Source organism: Glossina fuscipes, unplaced genomic scaffold, assembly GCF_014805625.2.
Source record: "Glossina fuscipes isolate IAEA_lab_2018 unplaced genomic scaffold, Yale_Gfus_2 42, whole genome shotgun sequence".
Taxonomy (NCBI): domain Eukaryota; kingdom Metazoa; phylum Arthropoda; class Insecta; order Diptera; family Glossinidae; genus Glossina; species Glossina fuscipes.
Genome location: NW_023998426.1, coordinates 1,912,902 through 1,930,353, shown reverse-complemented (window position 1 = coordinate 1,930,353; position 17,452 = coordinate 1,912,902). Strand labels below are relative to the sequence as shown.

General features: G+C 33.3%; 1 protein-coding gene and 2 long non-coding RNA genes across 7 annotated transcripts in view; all 3 read left to right on the top strand.

Annotated features, from left to right (window-relative positions):
• LOC119637039 overlaps window positions 1–993 on the top strand; it is a 17,905-nt gene extending 16,912 nt beyond the window's left edge. Inside the window, exon 2 of the long non-coding RNA XR_005247204.1 lies at window positions 900–993. This is a non-coding gene — a long non-coding RNA (uncharacterized LOC119637039). The remainder of the gene's footprint in view (window positions 1–899) is intronic.
• A 47-nt stretch (window positions 994–1,040) lies between these two features.
• On the top strand, window positions 1,041–14,162 carry LOC119637038 (G protein alpha q subunit). 5 transcript variants are annotated; one of them, XM_038032817.1, is made up of 9 exons: window positions 1,041–1,898; window positions 4,125–4,309; window positions 4,399–4,553; window positions 4,688–4,816; window positions 7,143–7,271; window positions 7,553–7,682; window positions 7,762–7,915; window positions 8,990–9,097; window positions 9,488–9,692. In XM_038032817.1, the coding sequence occupies exons 1-9, from the start codon at window positions 1,781–1,783 to the stop codon at window positions 9,568–9,570; spliced, it is 1,191 nt and encodes a 396-aa protein (XP_037888745.1). In that variant the 5' UTR covers window positions 1,041–1,780; the 3' UTR covers window positions 9,571–9,692. The 5 variants fall into 5 exon arrangements, with proteins under 5 accessions (XP_037888745.1, XP_037888741.1, XP_037888743.1 ...); XM_038032813.1 differs by lacking the exons at window positions 4,688–4,816; window positions 9,488–9,692 and adding an exon at window positions 13,938–14,162 and having other exon boundaries at window positions 1,781–1,898; XM_038032815.1 differs by lacking the exons at window positions 7,143–7,271; window positions 9,488–9,692 and adding an exon at window positions 13,938–14,020 and having other exon boundaries at window positions 1,781–1,898.
• A 217-nt stretch (window positions 14,163–14,379) lies between these two features.
• LOC119637036 lies at window positions 14,380–14,845 on the top strand. Its single transcript, XR_005247203.1, has 2 exons — window positions 14,380–14,680; window positions 14,800–14,845. It is a non-coding gene; the product is annotated as an uncharacterized LOC119637036 (long non-coding RNA).
• Window positions 14,846–17,452: the final 2,607 nt, after the last annotated feature.

Sequence of the window (17,452 nt, the reverse complement as noted above, 5' to 3'; positions counted from 1 at the left end):
GAGCAATTCCAAAGTAAGTTAAGACCCATAAAGATGGTATATTTTTTAAAAATTACTGCATAAATAGGCAAAGAGGTGTCAAAGATTCCACTTAAACCTGACCAACAAAAGTAAATTTTGTTTATAGATTATTGCTTTGTAAAAAAATATATTCTCTTAACAGTAGTATAACACATTATTAACAACATATAATAATGTGTCTTGTTCAACTTTATAAGAACCTTGCAGTTGGTAGACAATGGCCGAAGTTCAAATACAATTGGATTATCATGCCTTTCCCTATGCCTTAATGGTGATGTATGTATTGCTTAAAATTTCGAACCTATTGTTTATTATGCACGAGAGAGATTCGATATACGGAAATAGGAATCATACGTCAGAGTGCCTAGCTACGAAAGCAACCTCTCCCTCCCCGGTGAACGCGACAAATTTTCATTTACCAAGAGAAGAAGCCTTACATTTCTATATTAATAGCTGGAAAATGTAGCCTTTAGAAAAAGAAAAGCTGCGGAAAACAAAAATAACAAATCGTTTCAATGAATAGCGAACGTTTCTCTTTCTCAGGCCTTATACTAGCTTTCTATTTATTTATTTTTTTTTTCTTCGCTTCGGTTCAAGAAAGGTAGAGGTGAAGGTAGGGCGGGCACCTTAACTTATTGGAAAGTGTGTTGAAAATTTGTTTTTCTCAAAACAAGAAAACCACAAAAAAAATCCAATCCTAGTCACTAGGTAAAGCTCACTCCGTCAATGTGGTTCGATGCAATTAAGCGGGAGACAAAGTAATTCGATAAAATTTACACAAATTTTATAACAATCAGTAACGAAATTTGAAAACGGAAATGTAATAAATAAGTAAATGATATAACATTTTTTCTTATTCTTCTTTTATTCTATTTTAGAGGTTTTATGGAATTTGTTGAACTACTATCAGTGATCATCATTTTAGGAAGACGACATAACCAATAACAACAAACAAATAAACAAACAAATAAGCAAACAAACAATATTAAAACTATTAAAAGTAAATGATAACAAAACAGTAACAGCAGCAGCAGCAGCAACAACAACAGCAGCAGCAGAAGTTACAACAACAATAAAAAACGTCTCCAGCATTCAATGCCTGAAAGGACTTTGGCACCAGCATTAAGCGTAAACTTTAACAGAACTTGAAACTAATTGAAAATATCAAAATAATTATAAAAGAAAAGCAACGGAGGGGAAGCAAAGAAAATAAAAAAGTAATAGCAAGCAATGCTTTAGCATTCTTTTGAACTTCGTAACCAACCAAGTCAGCCAGCCAGTCAGCAGTAAATCAAACCGATAATCAATCTATTCAATACTACTGTGAATGCTATTCCTCAGCTGGCATTAGAAGCGAAAACGCAAAGCAAAAAAAAAAGAAGTATAGAGCGCAAGAGAGAAAGAGAAAGAAGGAGAAAGAACGAACGAGAATAAGTAAACGTTGGACTTCATCAATCTCTCATCATCACATCCTTACCGCCGTTCCATTGCTATTTAAAGTAATCAAATAAAGGTCAAAATAGTTCCAATTGATAGAATATTGACAAGCGCCCACGAATATACTCAAATAATTAATTATAAAAGTTTAATAGGTGAAAAAGAAATAAATAAATACAAGGCGAAAGGAGGAAGGAAAACAATTTCCGGAACATTTCAATCATTCAATATACGTAATAATTATTAATTACAATAATTAAAAATCATCTAAACAACCTGAGGCGGCTTCTAAGCAGCGTAAGCGGCTTTAAATTTAGTTAGTATGGAGTGCTGTTTGTCGGAAGAGGCCAAAGAACAGAAACGCATCAATCAAGAAATCGAACGCCAACTGCGTAGGGATAAACGTGATGCGCGAAGAGAACTCAAGCTTTTGCTATTGGGTAAGTTTTAACGTGCAAACGTAAGCATATTTATTTTTAAATAACCGAAGAAGAAGAAGAAAAATAATATATGTCTTTTTATTGCCATCCCCTCGAATTCCCTAAATAATCGATAAGAGTCAATCTTTCCCCAGATATTGAAAGATAATAAGAACACTTTTTAAATTTACAATTTTACTCCATTTTTTTTTACTCATTTTTTTTCTTTTCGATAAATTATGGTTTTGCCCAAAATCTGATGTTAAAACAGTAAAAACTTTGAAGGAGACCACGGTCTACCATTATATATCTCGCAGCGGCCTTCAATATAATGACTTTTCAAAACAACGCAGTATACGCGAAGTGGTCGAAAAATGGACGAAATGGGCCGAAACATTTTTGTGTACTAAATTCCATTAAAATATTTAAACTTTTCGAGCCTGTAGACACAAAAAAACAAAGCGGACAGATGGACAGACAAGCTTAAATCGATTTAACGTGTAATTCTGAATCGAGCGGTGTAGCAAAAGGTGATTCTATATCAAGCCCTTCCGGGTGTTAAATACATCCGCACAAACTTAACACACCCTTGTAACAAGTTCCTTTTTGGATTACTAGGACACTTTGGGTACCGTATTCACATTCCTTGAGTAAGTTTTGCAATATGCAGACATGCGCTGTTTTCACTAGTTTTGATCTCTTCGCCTTCATTGATTGAACCAGTTGTTCGCCTAATTTCTCATTCAGATGACGAAGTATGAGCATGTACTGCCCTGATTCGATTCTTCGATTTGACTATTAAATAGTTTCTCCCGCTTGGATTAATATTTTCTAAGCTTTGGATTACTACGAGTAGTCACTTTTTCATCGACTGTCGCCTTTCCTTCCTATAGAACTGGAAAAATAATCCTTCCCGACAACACACACATAAGTCGCGAGGAAGGCAAAAAAACGAACAAGATACTGTCGCCTTGATAGGAAGATGACGCGACATTATCCATCTAGCACAATCTTATCCAATCCTCTCTTGTTCTTCTCGTCTCTTTCTCTTGCCTTCTCTTGAAAATCCTACCAAACTTAATCACATATGCAGTAAATTGCAAACTGATGAACTTGATTTAAAATTTTTCGTCTTCTCGCCACTCGTTATGCAAAAATTTGCTCCTTTCTCTCGCAATTTGTTTGTTCAGGTGAATTGATGCAAAATTAAGGAACACTGAAATGGTTTGGACTTAACTTCATAGTATGCAGACATCGTCAGAAGTGTGTACTCCTTCAGATCAACATTTGAAACCTTAGCTATCTTACAATAGTAATCTTAGAAAGTAATAAGACGACGGATTAGGTCACTTAGGTGCAACGAAAGAAGAAACTTCAACTAATTGAAAAAAAATATATATATTAAATAAAGATAATAAAAACAAGTAAAAACACTAACCTACGTCAGCCTACTACTATTATATGGGAAGCAGTTGAAAAAGTGGTCCGATCCGAACCATTTTCAGTGGCATTTGTCGTTGACCCAAAACATGTTTGTGTACCATATGTTATTAATAAAATACCTTAGAACTAGCGGACTGTAGACTGAGCACATAATAAGGACAAGACGGACCGAGGGACAGACGTACTTAAAATGATTCAGAAACTGATCCCGAAACAAGTGATATAATAAACGATGGTTCAATCTCAAATGTTTTTTACCGCACAACACCACAAGTGGTGCAGAGTAATAAGAAAAAAAAATCCTCCTTACCTTCAGAAACGTCCAATTAGAACATTGTGTTCGTCAAAATGTTCTGCCTTAAGGGAGAGGAGGGATCGACTGCCTGTAGTGTAACTGAATATGACTCAGCTCTCATAAGTTAAGTTTACATCGATTTTTATTTAATTTCTTAATATTTGTGTGTTAATTGAATTTACTTACATATGTTATTGTTCCGTAGGGTGAGTACTAAACGTATGTACACAAAAGCACGCGTACACACACACACCCACACACACAACCGAATAAATGAATAAATTTATATATATTTTTACTGCAAGCGTTGATTTTGTTTTGGAAACCATAAGAGTGTATTTTTGTAAACATAAAATGAATCCAAGTTATTAAGCGATACATGTGTTATTATATATGCACTTAAGAATAAACCGAAATTATGTTTTTCGTTAAAAAAATGTTTTAGATAAATGAAAAAATAATAATAATAATAATAATAGAAATAAAATTGTATTCTTATTTATGCACAGGTACCGGTGAATCGGGTAAATCCACATTTATCAAACAGATGCGTATTATTCACGGAAGCGGTTATTCGGATGAAGATAAACGTGGTTATATAAAATTAGTCTTTCAAAATATATTCATGGCGATGCAGTCGATGATCAAAGCTATGGATATGTTACGAATTTCCTATGGCAAAGAAGAACATAGTGTATGTATATGTTTTACCTTTATGTTATATATATATATATATATATTTTTATTTTTTTTTTTTTTTTTTTTTTTTTGTGGAAATTTCAGGAACTTGCTGCCCTCATTATGAGCATTGATTACGAAACAGTAACTACATTTGAAGATCCATATTTGTCAGCCATTAAAACGTTATGGGATGATACGGGTATACAAGAGTGCTACGATCGACGAAGAGAATATCAATTGACAGATTCAGCTAAATAGTAAGTTATATCTTGACTTGAATGAATTCTTTCAAATTGGACAATTGGACGTTTATACTGATCTCTTCTCTCCATGCATATATATTATTATCATTTTAATTATATTATACTTTTCGATATAATAATCTCTTTAGTTATCTAATGGATCTTGATCGTGTGGCTCAACCTGACTATTTACCAACGGTGCAGGATATATTACGTGTTCGTGTGCCGACAACGGGGATCATTGAATATCCTTTCGATTTAGAAGAAATACGTTTTAGGTATATTCTATTTTCCTTCTCTTTCTACACTTTAATTATAACTTTGCCCTTATTTCTAACACTCGTCTTCTCAAGCATGTTTACGTTCTGTTCAAATTGTTAATTTTTCTTCGAAATTTGCATGTTTTATATATTTCAGAAGATTTCGTAAATAAAACTCTCTTTAGATATGGACTTCGAAATCTGAAACTAATGTTGCTGATAAATTAGGTTGAGGCATAAGTAATTTCCGATCCAGCTAGGTAGAATCCAATGTCCGTGTTTATCCACCATAAGTCACCGAAATAGGCGAGATATTATTTTCACTCTATAGATGAGATGATCCAGTTAGTCTTCTATCAAGTGTTTTATGTCGTGTATGTTACGTTCGAGCATTTTTCTTAAGCTCTGCAATGAAGAGTCAAAAAGTGAATATTTGACATGTAATGCTTTGGGAATTTAAACAAGGCCATAGCGTTAAGATGACAGCTGAAAAAATCTGCAGCGTATAAGGTGAAGAACTGACAACTGGTCGGGCAGCTAGAAATTGGTTTGCAAAATTCCGTTCTAGGGGTACGACCATAAAGGACAATCTTTTAAAGGCAATATTAGACCAAAATCCACGCCAATCAACAAGAGTTATAGCAAAACGGCTTACCTCACAATCAACTGTTAAATTAATATAATTTTTTGATTCAACGGAAACAAAATAAAAGTCTGATAAAAAAACGCAAGTTACTTATGACTCGACCTAATATAAAAGAAAAATTGCAACAAAAAATTATATATGTTTTCTTATGAGAAATGTAAAAAAACCAAGAGATATATATCGTATATCAAATTGAAAAAGCAACAGATTTATATCCCTCTTGGCTGGAATCGTTGCCATCTTCTACTTTAACCTAATAGATGAAAATTAAAACGTACTAAGACTATACTTATTTAGGCAAAACTATATTTTCTGTAGGTTGTCAGATGTGTTCAGATCAGATATTCACACCCAAAATATTGGTTACGTAAAAATTGCAAAGTGTTTTTTTTTTTTACCCATCACCAAAGGATGAGGGATATATTCATTTTGTCAAAACACTTGGAGGGAAGCATCATAGATCCCACAAAGTGTACACATACTCGATCAACATTAAATTCTAAGTCGCATGTCCGTCCGTCTATCTATGTGATGTGTGTTGTAAACGTTCTCCTGGCCGCAAAAATTAAGTTAAGGCATTGACTTGAAATTTAGCAGAACCATTGAAAGTTCTTGCACGTACACGATGGGCGAAATTGGTGGAAGAATATGTTCACGGTACCAAGTAAAATGAGAACACCTCTTTTGTTCGAAAGGAAAAAAAAAATTGAATTGTTGCTTATTACTCATAAACTGCAGTAGCTTAACGTACAAAAATTTGTATGCGCAATCTACGGGCTTTAGCACCTGTACAAAAAATCGCATATTTATGCGAATAAAAAGTGTGCATATAATTAGCTGGGATTCTGGGAGGTTTTCTTAACCACTGCAAATCCCTTGAAACCTATAAAAATGTTAATTCTTCATCGGCATATTATTCCTTCAAGGGATAAGAGATCTCTTTACGCCCAAATGGGATAATATTATTAGATTTTCTCAAAAGAAATGAAAATATTAACCTTTCTCACATGTGAAAGAAAGTAAGAGCGCCAAGCTATAAAAAAACACTTTTTGAAATTGCACAAATAAAGTGAAGGCTCGCTTCGCTTTTATACCCTACACCCGCTGGGAGTACAAGAGTATATTGTGCGAATGTGCACAATAACCAAAACCGTTTGAGATCGGTCCACTTCTTATTATACCGATCACTTTCTGAATCGATTTTAACTCGTCTGTCCATCTTCTTCTCTTGTGTTCAACCTTCGGTTCCCAAATTTTAAGGTATTTTGATGAAATTTAATGCGCCAACATCTTTTGGCCCAAGGACAAACGTTAATGAAAATACACCACTTTTCGATCGTTCCCCACGTAAAGTCGTATTTTTAAAAGTGGTTATGCGGTGAATAACTGTACTAAACGAAGTCGTGTAGGATACTTAATAGAATGCTGCATTTCCCTATAGTGTTTTCACTTGTTTTGCTTTTAGAAATGGACAAAAAATTTCTTTGCTTTTTACAAAATGAAAAAAATGACGATATTCCTATTATATGCTCGATTTTAAAGACAACAACACATCTACGATATTAAGGGATTCTTTTCATCATCTGGTTATTTTCTTAATTTTAATTTTTTCATTGTGACTGGACGGTCTCTTCGAAAGAGAATTTTTCTAATATTACGGGAAATAGATTTAAATTTTATTAAAATTATTTAATTTAGCTATTTAAGTGATCTACCACGTATCGAGCTACCAGATTATTTACCGACTGAACAAGATATTCTGCGTGCTCGTGTTCCTACTACCGGTATACTCGAATATCCATTCGATTTGGATGGCATTGTGTTTAGGTATTTTTTTTCACATTTTCGAAATCCCATCTTTTAAGATAAAATGTATGACGCTCTGCTAGGATTTATATGCTAGAGAAAGTAAAAAAAAAAAAAAACAATCGCTTCAAATCTCCCATTATTGTCATTGAAATTGTAGAGAAATTTGAAAGTAAAAAATGCTTTTTATGTGTTTGTTAAAATTTCAAGCCTGTGTTGTTAAATTAAATTAATTTTTCATATTTTTCTTAAAAAAAAAAATTAATTATTTCAATTAAAAAAAAATTTTCAATATTCAATAGAATGGTAGACGTAGGCGGCCAGCGTTCGGAGAGAAGAAAATGGATTCATTGCTTTGAAAACGTAACATCCATTATATTTTTGGTTGCCCTATCGGAATATGATCAAATTTTATTCGAATCTGATAACGAGGTTTGCATTAAGAGAATCAATTAATTTCTTTTACGTTCTTTTTTCAATTTACGCAATTTTCTTTCTTCTATTCGAACAGAATCGTATGGAAGAATCAAAAGCTTTATTTAGAACTATAATTACGTATCCATGGTTCCAAAACTCATCCGTTATTCTTTTCTTAAATAAGAAAGACTTGTTAGAAGAAAAAATTATGTATTCGCATTTGGTGGACTATTTTCCTGAATACGATGGTAAGTTTTCTTTGCTATTGCTTTCTTAATGAAAGTTGTTTTTTTTTTTTGGTTATTGTTTAATGAGAAACTTAAAAAATAATCATTGCAAAAGGTCCTAAATGCGATCACGCTGCCGCCAAACAGTTTGTATTAAAAAAATATTTAGCAGCAAATCCTGATCCTGATCGTCAATGTTACTCTCATTTTACTACAGCCACAGGTTAATTTTATTTATCTATTAAAAAAAATAAGAAAAATGTTTTCGCTTTAAAAGCGAAACATTTTGTACCCACCAGCGTAAAAACTTATTGTAGAATTTTTTCAAAACATATGTCCATGAGAAGTGGACGCCATGTCTGCTCACTTTCGACAACAACATATAATGACAAGGATTTTTCATGCGAGGTATGACAATATGGTGACACACGTCAAAGTCAAATTGGCAGTTAGTCAAGTGGACAGCAATCGGCGAAAACCGTCCATATGAGCAGTGTCACTAAAACAACTGTAACTTGTAAATATCATAAAATCTTGATAGGTATCGTTTGAAGGTTGCTACTATCCACAAATCGTACGGGTCTGTCAAGAGTGTTGGCACATATTGCCAGAACAGAGACTTATTGAGTGATGTGATTTGACAAAAAACCTAATCTTGCGTTTAGGTGCACGCACACGTCCAATTTCAGATGATTTCTTACTTTTTAGGCCATAAATCATTTAGAAATATATATATGAAAAGTTGCTATAGTTGTATGAATTTCAGAGAGTGGATTCCGGATGTTCATCTGCGAGCTTGATTGTTGAAATTGTAACAAATTTTGAAATTTTGACAGACTATTATTTCTCGACATGTTGGGTACAAAAGTAAAATTTGAAAAATTTATTGCAGATCAGCGTGAAGTAGTAAAATCATGAGATCTTCATATTAAATAATTAAGTGTGCAGAGCTTTTATTTTCTCTTTCCTTTTATGGGAAAATTATCGCTATAACGTGTGTGACATTAGAAAAATGCTTTTATTTATTTTTTATTATATGCTGCTATTTGTTGTTGTACATTATAGATAATATATTCCTTAAAAATTTGCTTATAGGTCCACAAAGAGACGCTATAGCCGCCCGTGAGTTTATATTGCGTATGTTTGTAGATTTAAATCCCGATTCTGAAAAAATCATTTATTCTCATTTTACATGTGCTACAGGTAAGTGAAGAAGAAATTCCCGAAGAATTCTTACACCACATACCCATTACACACTGTTTTTTTTTTTTTTTTTTTTTTTGTACAAAAAAAGTTCTTTTAAAGATGATCTCTGTGCACCTCGAATTTGAAAATTCTCTGTGGTAAGGCGTATAATAAGGGAATATTTATTTTATTTTACAAATGCTTTCTACAGTAGTTTACGGTTACTTTGTCCTTCATTTACATTTCGCCAGAAATTGCTTTTATGGCAGTAGTATTGTTGCTCGTCGGTAATCATTTTTCTTTTTATATGATATGAAATAATTTAATGTTTGTCCTTATCTTCACTTTTTTACTCTGCGTGAATTCTGGAATTCGTATGCTGTTTGTGTATGTCGCTCTTTAAAACAGATACTGAAAATATTAAACTTGTATTTTGCGCCGTCAAGGATACCATTATGCAAAATGCTCTTAAGGAATTCAATTTGGGTTAAGTATTTTCTGGTTTCCTTTTTCTACTTTTACTCACCGCCACTTCAATTGTCCACTATGACTCATTCTAAGTAATCATTGGCTAATTTATGAAAATGAAATTATATCAAATTAGTAAAAAAAAAAAAAAAAAAAAAAAAAAATTTAATTATTCTAAAATATATCCTATGTACTATATGACCAAGAAGAAAACAAGGAATAATAAATGCATTAAAATTTGTCTATTGTTTTATTCATAAAAAAAAATAATAATAATAAAAACGCTACGCTCAACGCTCAAATGTTAATCAGTTCAGTGCAACTGTTTCGCTGTCTTTGGAAAGCGATTCGCAAGTTGAACGCCAATATGTACTTGACTAGGTAGCTGTGTTACATATTCGATATTTAAGTAAGCCTCCCTTTTATTTCGACTTGGCCTCACCTTCAATATTTCAAACATGTCGAATGCATTTGAGTTTGCGCATAAATTGTCGCTAATTACTACTCATGACGGATATACTCGTCTTACCCTTGTTTATACTTTTCTCATGACCTGTATACTTATGAGCAGTTAATTGGTTCATTTCACGTCCGCTATGTTTTCGTAATTTCCCTAGTATGCATCCAATGTAAGGCACGATTTTTGAATTCTTTTTCTTCTAACAACAATCATTCTTCTCTGCCTAATGTATGCCATTTCCATCGTATTATATCTATCCCCTGTGCTTCTTCGGCAGCTAACCATTCCGCAACCTTTGCAAGTGCATAGTACAGTCATTTCTGACGTAACGTTAACCAACTAAATTTGTTTTCTTGAGTCTACGACGTTCAAAGTTATTTTATGCTTCATTTCTTGAATTCTTTCTTTATCGCATGCGAGTGCAATTTCGTATTGAACATTAATAACTGCCTCTACTTTAGGCAACATAACCTACTTAACTTGGAGACGATGTCAAATTTTCCCTTTAGATTGATAGTTCTCGTTAACAGGAATTGAGTTGTATTGTTCTACAAGCACTTATGATATCACAAATAGTCGTTTATGTAAATATAACGAATGAGAAAGCCAGCTCGATAAGAAAGAGTGCCATCAACTTCAAATGCGATCGTATCGTGTTAGATAGCTCGACTGTAAACCGGCCCCTGATTTTTTTATTTGCACATATTGCAAGTTTTGGCTATTGAATCGCTTTGGTAAGACTCAGTGGGCGTAGATAATACAATCCACTGTTTTTGTTTTGCTAATTGCTTGGTGTTCACGCCGGGCAAGTTTCGGAACTTGATTCCATTTAATGGTTAGAAGCGTTATTTTCTTGATAAAATTGGATAACCCATGGAATAACCCATTAGAATTGTTTTGCTCAGGGTTTACTGTGCAGGCACGTAGAAGTCTCAGGCATCTGGAAGATGTTTACATATACGTCGCTCAAGTAATGCAGCCTATTGGTATCGCGGCAATCAGCAATTAGTATGTCTTGTATGTTGATATTAATCTGTATTCAACTAGGGCTTGGATTGTGGATATGGATGTGTGAAATCTGAACATTATCATTACGAGATGTACAGGTCTATTATCTCTATTTGAAAGACCCAACAATTGCCAACGCCGTGAATGGGATTCAGTCGTTGAATGCCGATCTTCGTTGTTCAATCCATTCCCCAAGTTGCTGCAAGGGAGATGGAATCCTGAACTAGGGAGCAGTGCTTAAAAAATTTATCAGTAATGGACTTTTGTAAAATATTAATACAATCTCTAGTAGTTTTCATCATGGCTTATTTCCTTGTGGAAAAGTGCCTTATTCAGTGCAAAAAGTTAATGGTATCGCCATCGACAGGCATGTAAATATAGGAATTAACCTTTAAAAACAAATAAAAACTGACGTTGTCTAGTATGTCCACCGCTTTTGGTTGTCCACTGTTTTCAGCATAATCGGCTTTCTTAAGGCGTCGGCTTTCTTATGGCCTCGAGAAGAGTTGCCATTACGCAGTTCAAGTTTATGTTCGAATAGTGATTTTGAGAGCTTATAGTATCTTCAAGATCTTTATCGGTCAAAGATCATGAGCGGATCATGAGAATCAGGTGTCCACAGAAACATCGGTCCACGTAGGAACATCTTTCGCTCAGAACTACTGATGGCAGAATTTTTGCGCGGAGAATGACTCCGGAACACAGGTGGATCGCTTTTTGAATAATGTGATCTCCCAATTGACGGGGACTGTTTGTCTCACTAATGGGCGCCGGGTACTGTTTCCTATTTAACCCCTGTGTTATCGGAAACCATAGAATTATACTTTTGTGTGCGGATATAAACAAACTGAGACAGCTGTACTGGGAGATACTGATACCAAAGTCGGTTCTCGGTTTTCCGTTTGTGATTAATAATAATGTTTTCTTTTTCCAAAGACCTACTGACGCCGAAGAACTAGGGAAGTCGATTGCGTTTGGCTCCTTTCTAATGTCGCGTACAGGCCCTAATACTCCCTGCATTTTTCAAGCTTCACTGCTTTCATCGAAACATTATTAAAAGGCTATTCAAACTGCTTATCTCTGCTCCTTAAATTAAATTTTCGTGTCCCCTCTGCTAACCAAAGATGTGTTCATTGAATCTTTGCATGATTCAGATCTATATCTCTAAAATTTTTTCAAAGATATCCCTTTCTTAAAGAGAGTATGCACGTGGCTTGGAGGATTCCAACTCGTAGACCGGAAATAGACGATCTAACCTAAAGTAAATGAAAAATTGATTTCAATGCACGCAAGGTATCCGTAATAATCAAGCGCTCGCTGAAAAGTTTGACTTATAATAATTTGTAAACAAGGAGGTGACAAACATATGTGAATTTTGTTCTGTAAAAATATGCCTACCGAGGTCATTTGCATTTTAACATACGCTGCTTGCAGACATGTTCTGGCGTCCAGTGACCGGTCATTAGCCGTTAACGCGGACAATGCTTCTTCTTGTCTAATTTTTCAACTCTTGTTTTTGGGTATTTCGGAGCAGTAGTCAAAATGAGACTCTCTCTGATACCAATTTTCATATACAACAAGCAACTCTGGTCACTGTGCTCACGAAAACCACAAAAATGCTTACAATGTTTAAGACTCACTTGTGACATATCTGCGATGATTCAACCGTTCTATTTCGGTTAAGAAATGCAAAACGTTTATGCGGCTACGGTTAATGTAACTATTGCTGGTGGCTATTCCTGCACGCATGCCCTAAAAAACTGTAAATTGTTCGGATCTGTCTAAAGATTACTCTACAACAAATATTGATAAGAAAGAATGATAATTGAAATAGTTCACCATCTGTGTGCTTTTTTCGACATTTCATCGTTAACCACTTTAAGGAAATCCAATTTTGGTCAAATATAGCTCATTATGAACAATAAATAGGACGCGCCTGAGAGGCTATTTTCTACCTTCGTTAAGGCGAATGCAATTTATTTTTTATACCCTATATCACTTGTAATGCATATATAGGGGTACATAAAGTTTGTGTAGATGTATCCAATACTCAGAAGGCCTTGAGATAAAGGCACATCTCATTACACCGATCTAATATACATTCTGAATCAAATAACTTTTTGCATCGATCTAAGCTTATCTATTCATCTGCCTATATTGTTTTCTTATGTGTTACGTACAGGGCGCAAAGTTTTGAAATATTTTGATTAAATTCGATAAACTGATATGTGTTCACCCAACGACGAGTTCTATTGAAATCGGATAGCTGGATCGGAACGTTTTTTCGACCACTTCCAACAAGACGCTTTGTTTTAAAAAGTTACATGAGCAACGGTAGAGCCGTACACATTTCACTTGTTTTTCTTTTTTTTTTAGGTCTATGTCTTTACCACCGAAAGTTAGCTTTACAATTAAAAAGTCGAAAGGATTACATCAAACAGAAGAAATTTCTATAGATAGACCCTACAAAGTAATTACATTCTTGGTCAGTATGAAAATACGAATCGCATGTCTAATGCGTCCGTCTGCAGCATCATGTGTCGTAAACATTCCTTTTTGGCAAAATTTTATAAAATTCGGAAGTTCTTGCACGCCCGTTGATATTGAAGGTGAATGAAAAACCACATGTAGTACATCATAAGCCGAGGTGCACGCAGGTTAATTATTGAAAATCGGCCAGGCCAAATTGATCAAAATACAAAAAAAAAAAAAAGTTTTTTGCTCATCGTGCCCTAAATTCTAGGGGAAGATAATTGCATTTTTTTTCACCTTCTCCGAGATAAAAGCGGTCGCTGTCAATAGTTTGGCCACTAGCAAATATTCTTTTCTTATTTGTTCCTTTTTTTTTTTTTTTTGTTTTTCCAATTTTCTTTTCCCTTTTTCAATGACTTATTATTAACAATGTATTTCATTTTGATTTAGATACGGAAAATATACGATTTGTGTTTGCAGCTGTTAAGGATACTATACTCCAATCAAATCTAAAGGAATACAATTTGGTCTAAACTGGACTTTAGATCGTCGTCAAGATAAACCGAGAGCAAGAAAAACGAAGAGAGAAACACCCAAACGTTTTTTGTGATTTTTATTATATTATTCATAATTCCTTTTTTATATGTATGCATAAACAAGAAAAAAGAATAATAAAACCATAAAAGCATATAAGTCAAACAACAACAGTTTAAGAGAAACATAAATAAAAATAAGTATATTTAAAAAGAAAGCAGTTGACAAAAAGAAAGAGAAGATTCCGTATGAAATGTCAAAATACGCACTTAAAAATGAACAAAAAAAAAAACAAAAAAAAAAAACAAAGAGCAACTTTTTATAATTTGATAATAATACAAGATACAGAAGCAAAAGAAGACGAAGACGAAGAAAAAGAAACCAATACTAATTAAATTAATGATAAATGAAATATAAAAAAAAGGAAGATTTTTTGTAACGCTAATTATAACAGAATATATACTTTATATATACAAATAAAAAAGAAAAAGAGAAAAAAACAAAACACAGCAAGCAAGCAACCACACAGAAATAGGGGAAAAAAGTATACTTAAAAGCAATTGAAAAGTAGTAAAACAATACCGGAGAAGTAGACATACATAGCTGAGAAGTTGGCTTTCGCCTTCGCATAGATACGTTCGGTCGTTTTCGACAAACAGGTGAATACAGCGACGAAAGCCAAATTTTTCATATGTGCTTACCCCCCACCCCGAAGTTTTGGCAACCAAAACAGACTCTGATAGATAAGTAATTTTTTTTTTCTCTTTTTCTCTTACAGCACTCAAATACAAATGCAAATACAAATACTATTACATCTGCGAGAGTAAAAATAGCAATAAACGTAAAATTGGCATTATAACATTAAAAAAAAAAAAAACACTCTTCATTGGAAATACGGCTATTTTCTCCAACACATAAATACAAAAATGAAAAAGAAAACTCGGAAAATTAAAGGAAACGCTAAAACAAAAGCGCAACTACTACTAGCGATCGATCGATTTGTACGTGTGTAATAAACTGAAAAATTATTATAAATTAATAAATTATTATATAGTAATAGTGATTTCTCTATTAAAAAATAAATAAATAATAAAAATAAATAAATAAAAAGAAATACAATAAATAAATAAATGCAAGAAAAAAAAGAAAAATTTCTAAAAACAAAAAAAAAAAAAAACAAAAAAAAAACAATAACAAATTTCAAATGTTATTATTTATAAGTGTATATCAATCTCAAGTCCAAAACTTCTCTTAACTATATACAAAAACACACAAATTCAATGTAAAATTTCTATAAAAAAAAAATTTTTAAAAAAATAAATAAAAAAAAAAAAAAAAAATGTAAACATTTTTCTTTTCGTTAACTCTTAACTTGATCTCTCTCTTTCTTCGACATGAGAAATTTAAATACAAAATTGTAAATGCATTGTTTCCACTACCACCTAACTGTGTAGGATAATGTTTCTGAGCCTCTCCAATGTGAAAACACCTCTCAAATAAAGCATTTTTAGTTAATTTAAAGTGAAATGGTTTATTTGTAAAGAGTGTTTTTTATTACTTTAATGTAAAAAGAAAAAAAAAAAAAAAATTATTTTCGTTTTTCGGACACTAACTCGTTTACATTTGCAGCTACTTACCAACTTTTACTCTCTACCTATTGCTTAGCAATTTAAACTCAACGTCATCTTGTAAGCGATTTAAAATTCCTTGTTTCTTTGTACACTTAAAAAAAATTCATTTCCATTTTTCAAATTCTTTTCTTCATATCCACGTCCGCCAATAGAGCGAGGGTTAAAAGTTTTGCATATGAAATTCCATTTGAAAAGCAAAGAGATAAGTAATCATTGAAATTTTGTCAAAATCTTTCAATACTAGATTGCCGGATGTTGGGTATACGCCTATTTTGCCTCTAGCATCAAAATTCAGAATTTTCAAAAAAAAAAAATTAATAAATGTTAGTTTAAAGGGATTTATATTGGTGCACATGCCCGCAACATCATATGATGTCCTTAGTAGCCTTTTTGCATTTTTAGCGTAGATTAGGCGTCTGCCCGACGATTTTTTGCTATCGAAAAGAATGGGTCTAAGCATCTATATTAAATTTTATGCGAAAAATAAAAGTAAGTGTTCTAAGTCATATAAAGTGCTGATTGCGGCAGTGGGCCAGCCCGCTTTGAGCAAACGAAATATTTGTAACTGATACTATCTGTTCACAGGAGGCCTTCAAGCTATTAATGATGATGCCAGCCGATAGAAGCATTGAAACAGTTAAGAAAATTGTTTGGAAAATTGTTACTAAAGATGTCCACATGTCGGTTAGCTCATGCCATGCGATTTCTTCGAATGCTTTGACCATGACCAAGGTCATAGCTTGCTCGTATTTTTTGGGCGAAAAGCAACACCGCAATCACGCCTCAGTTACCGTATTCACCGGACTTGGTCACATGCGGCGTTTTCCTATTCCCAAGCTTTGGTACGATTAAGGCGACAAAGACCGTCTCGCTGAAAGACCTCAAATCTATACTAAAAATCGGAAAAAGAGAGATTACCGCTTCCATACATTCCATAGTTTTGTTAAAAGCCAATGAATGTTTTTAAAATAATTATTTTACTTTACCAATTAAGTCGCAAATGGGTGAAATTGACCAGCTCCCGCAATCTAGTGTTCTCTTCTCTCTTCTTTTTACTAAAAGTGAAATGTTGAACACAATGTTTGCGTTATGCGCCATGAAGAATGCACAAAATCAGTTGAACACACAGGAAAGTCGTAGAGTTACAAAAAATTAATCAGGTGAAAGCTTTCTTTGAAACAGACATTTTAATTAATAATTATTTTAAAGAAAAAGAAGGAAGAAATACTATTTTATTTGAAAACAATTTTATTTTTAATTTTCCTTCCATGTCGTTCCTTCCTGTTTCAATGACATTCGTTAAGTAAATCCAAAAAAAAAAAAAAAACACTGGTAAGGCTATAAAATTAATCATACGCCTACGTTTTGTTTTAACGACAACACCGTTTCGCTTGTCAAAAATCACGAAACCACAAATTTGAGAAGTTTACCAAAAATGTGCGCTTACGCACCATGCACGACGCAGCCGTTGTGTAGTGTACTTCAGATTACAACAAGTTTATCGTGTCTTCTTGAAAATGTGCTTCGAAACTCACAAATTTCAGAAGACCTTTCAATACGCTTCGAAAGAACATAAAAAAAAAATCAAGACTTTAAAATTTTCTTTTGACCTCACAACTCGGACAGCAAGAGAGCAATTTTGGAGAAAAAAAAGTTTTTAATGGCGAAACTTGGAGTACTAGAAACAAAAAGGATGTGCTTGATTCGAAGTCTTGAAATGCTATAAATATCGGACATCTCTTCCTTTTAGCAGATGAAACAAATCAAGATTCTTTTCAATTCAATTGATAGGTGAATTAG

Bases quoted from the DNA above. Each gene is read 5' to 3' on its own strand.
- LOC119637038 (XM_038032817.1), top strand. From the start codon at position 1,781: ATGGAGTGCTGTTTGTCGGAAGAGGCCAAAGAACAGAAACGCATCAAT. The intron at 7,916-8,989 runs GTAAGTTTTCTT...ATTTGCTTATAG, and splicing joins CTATTTTCCTGAATACGATG to GTCCACAAAGAGACGCTATA. The intron at 9,098-9,487 runs GTAAGTGAAGAA...TCTTTAAAACAG, and splicing joins TCATTTTACATGTGCTACAG to ATACTGAAAATATTAAACTT.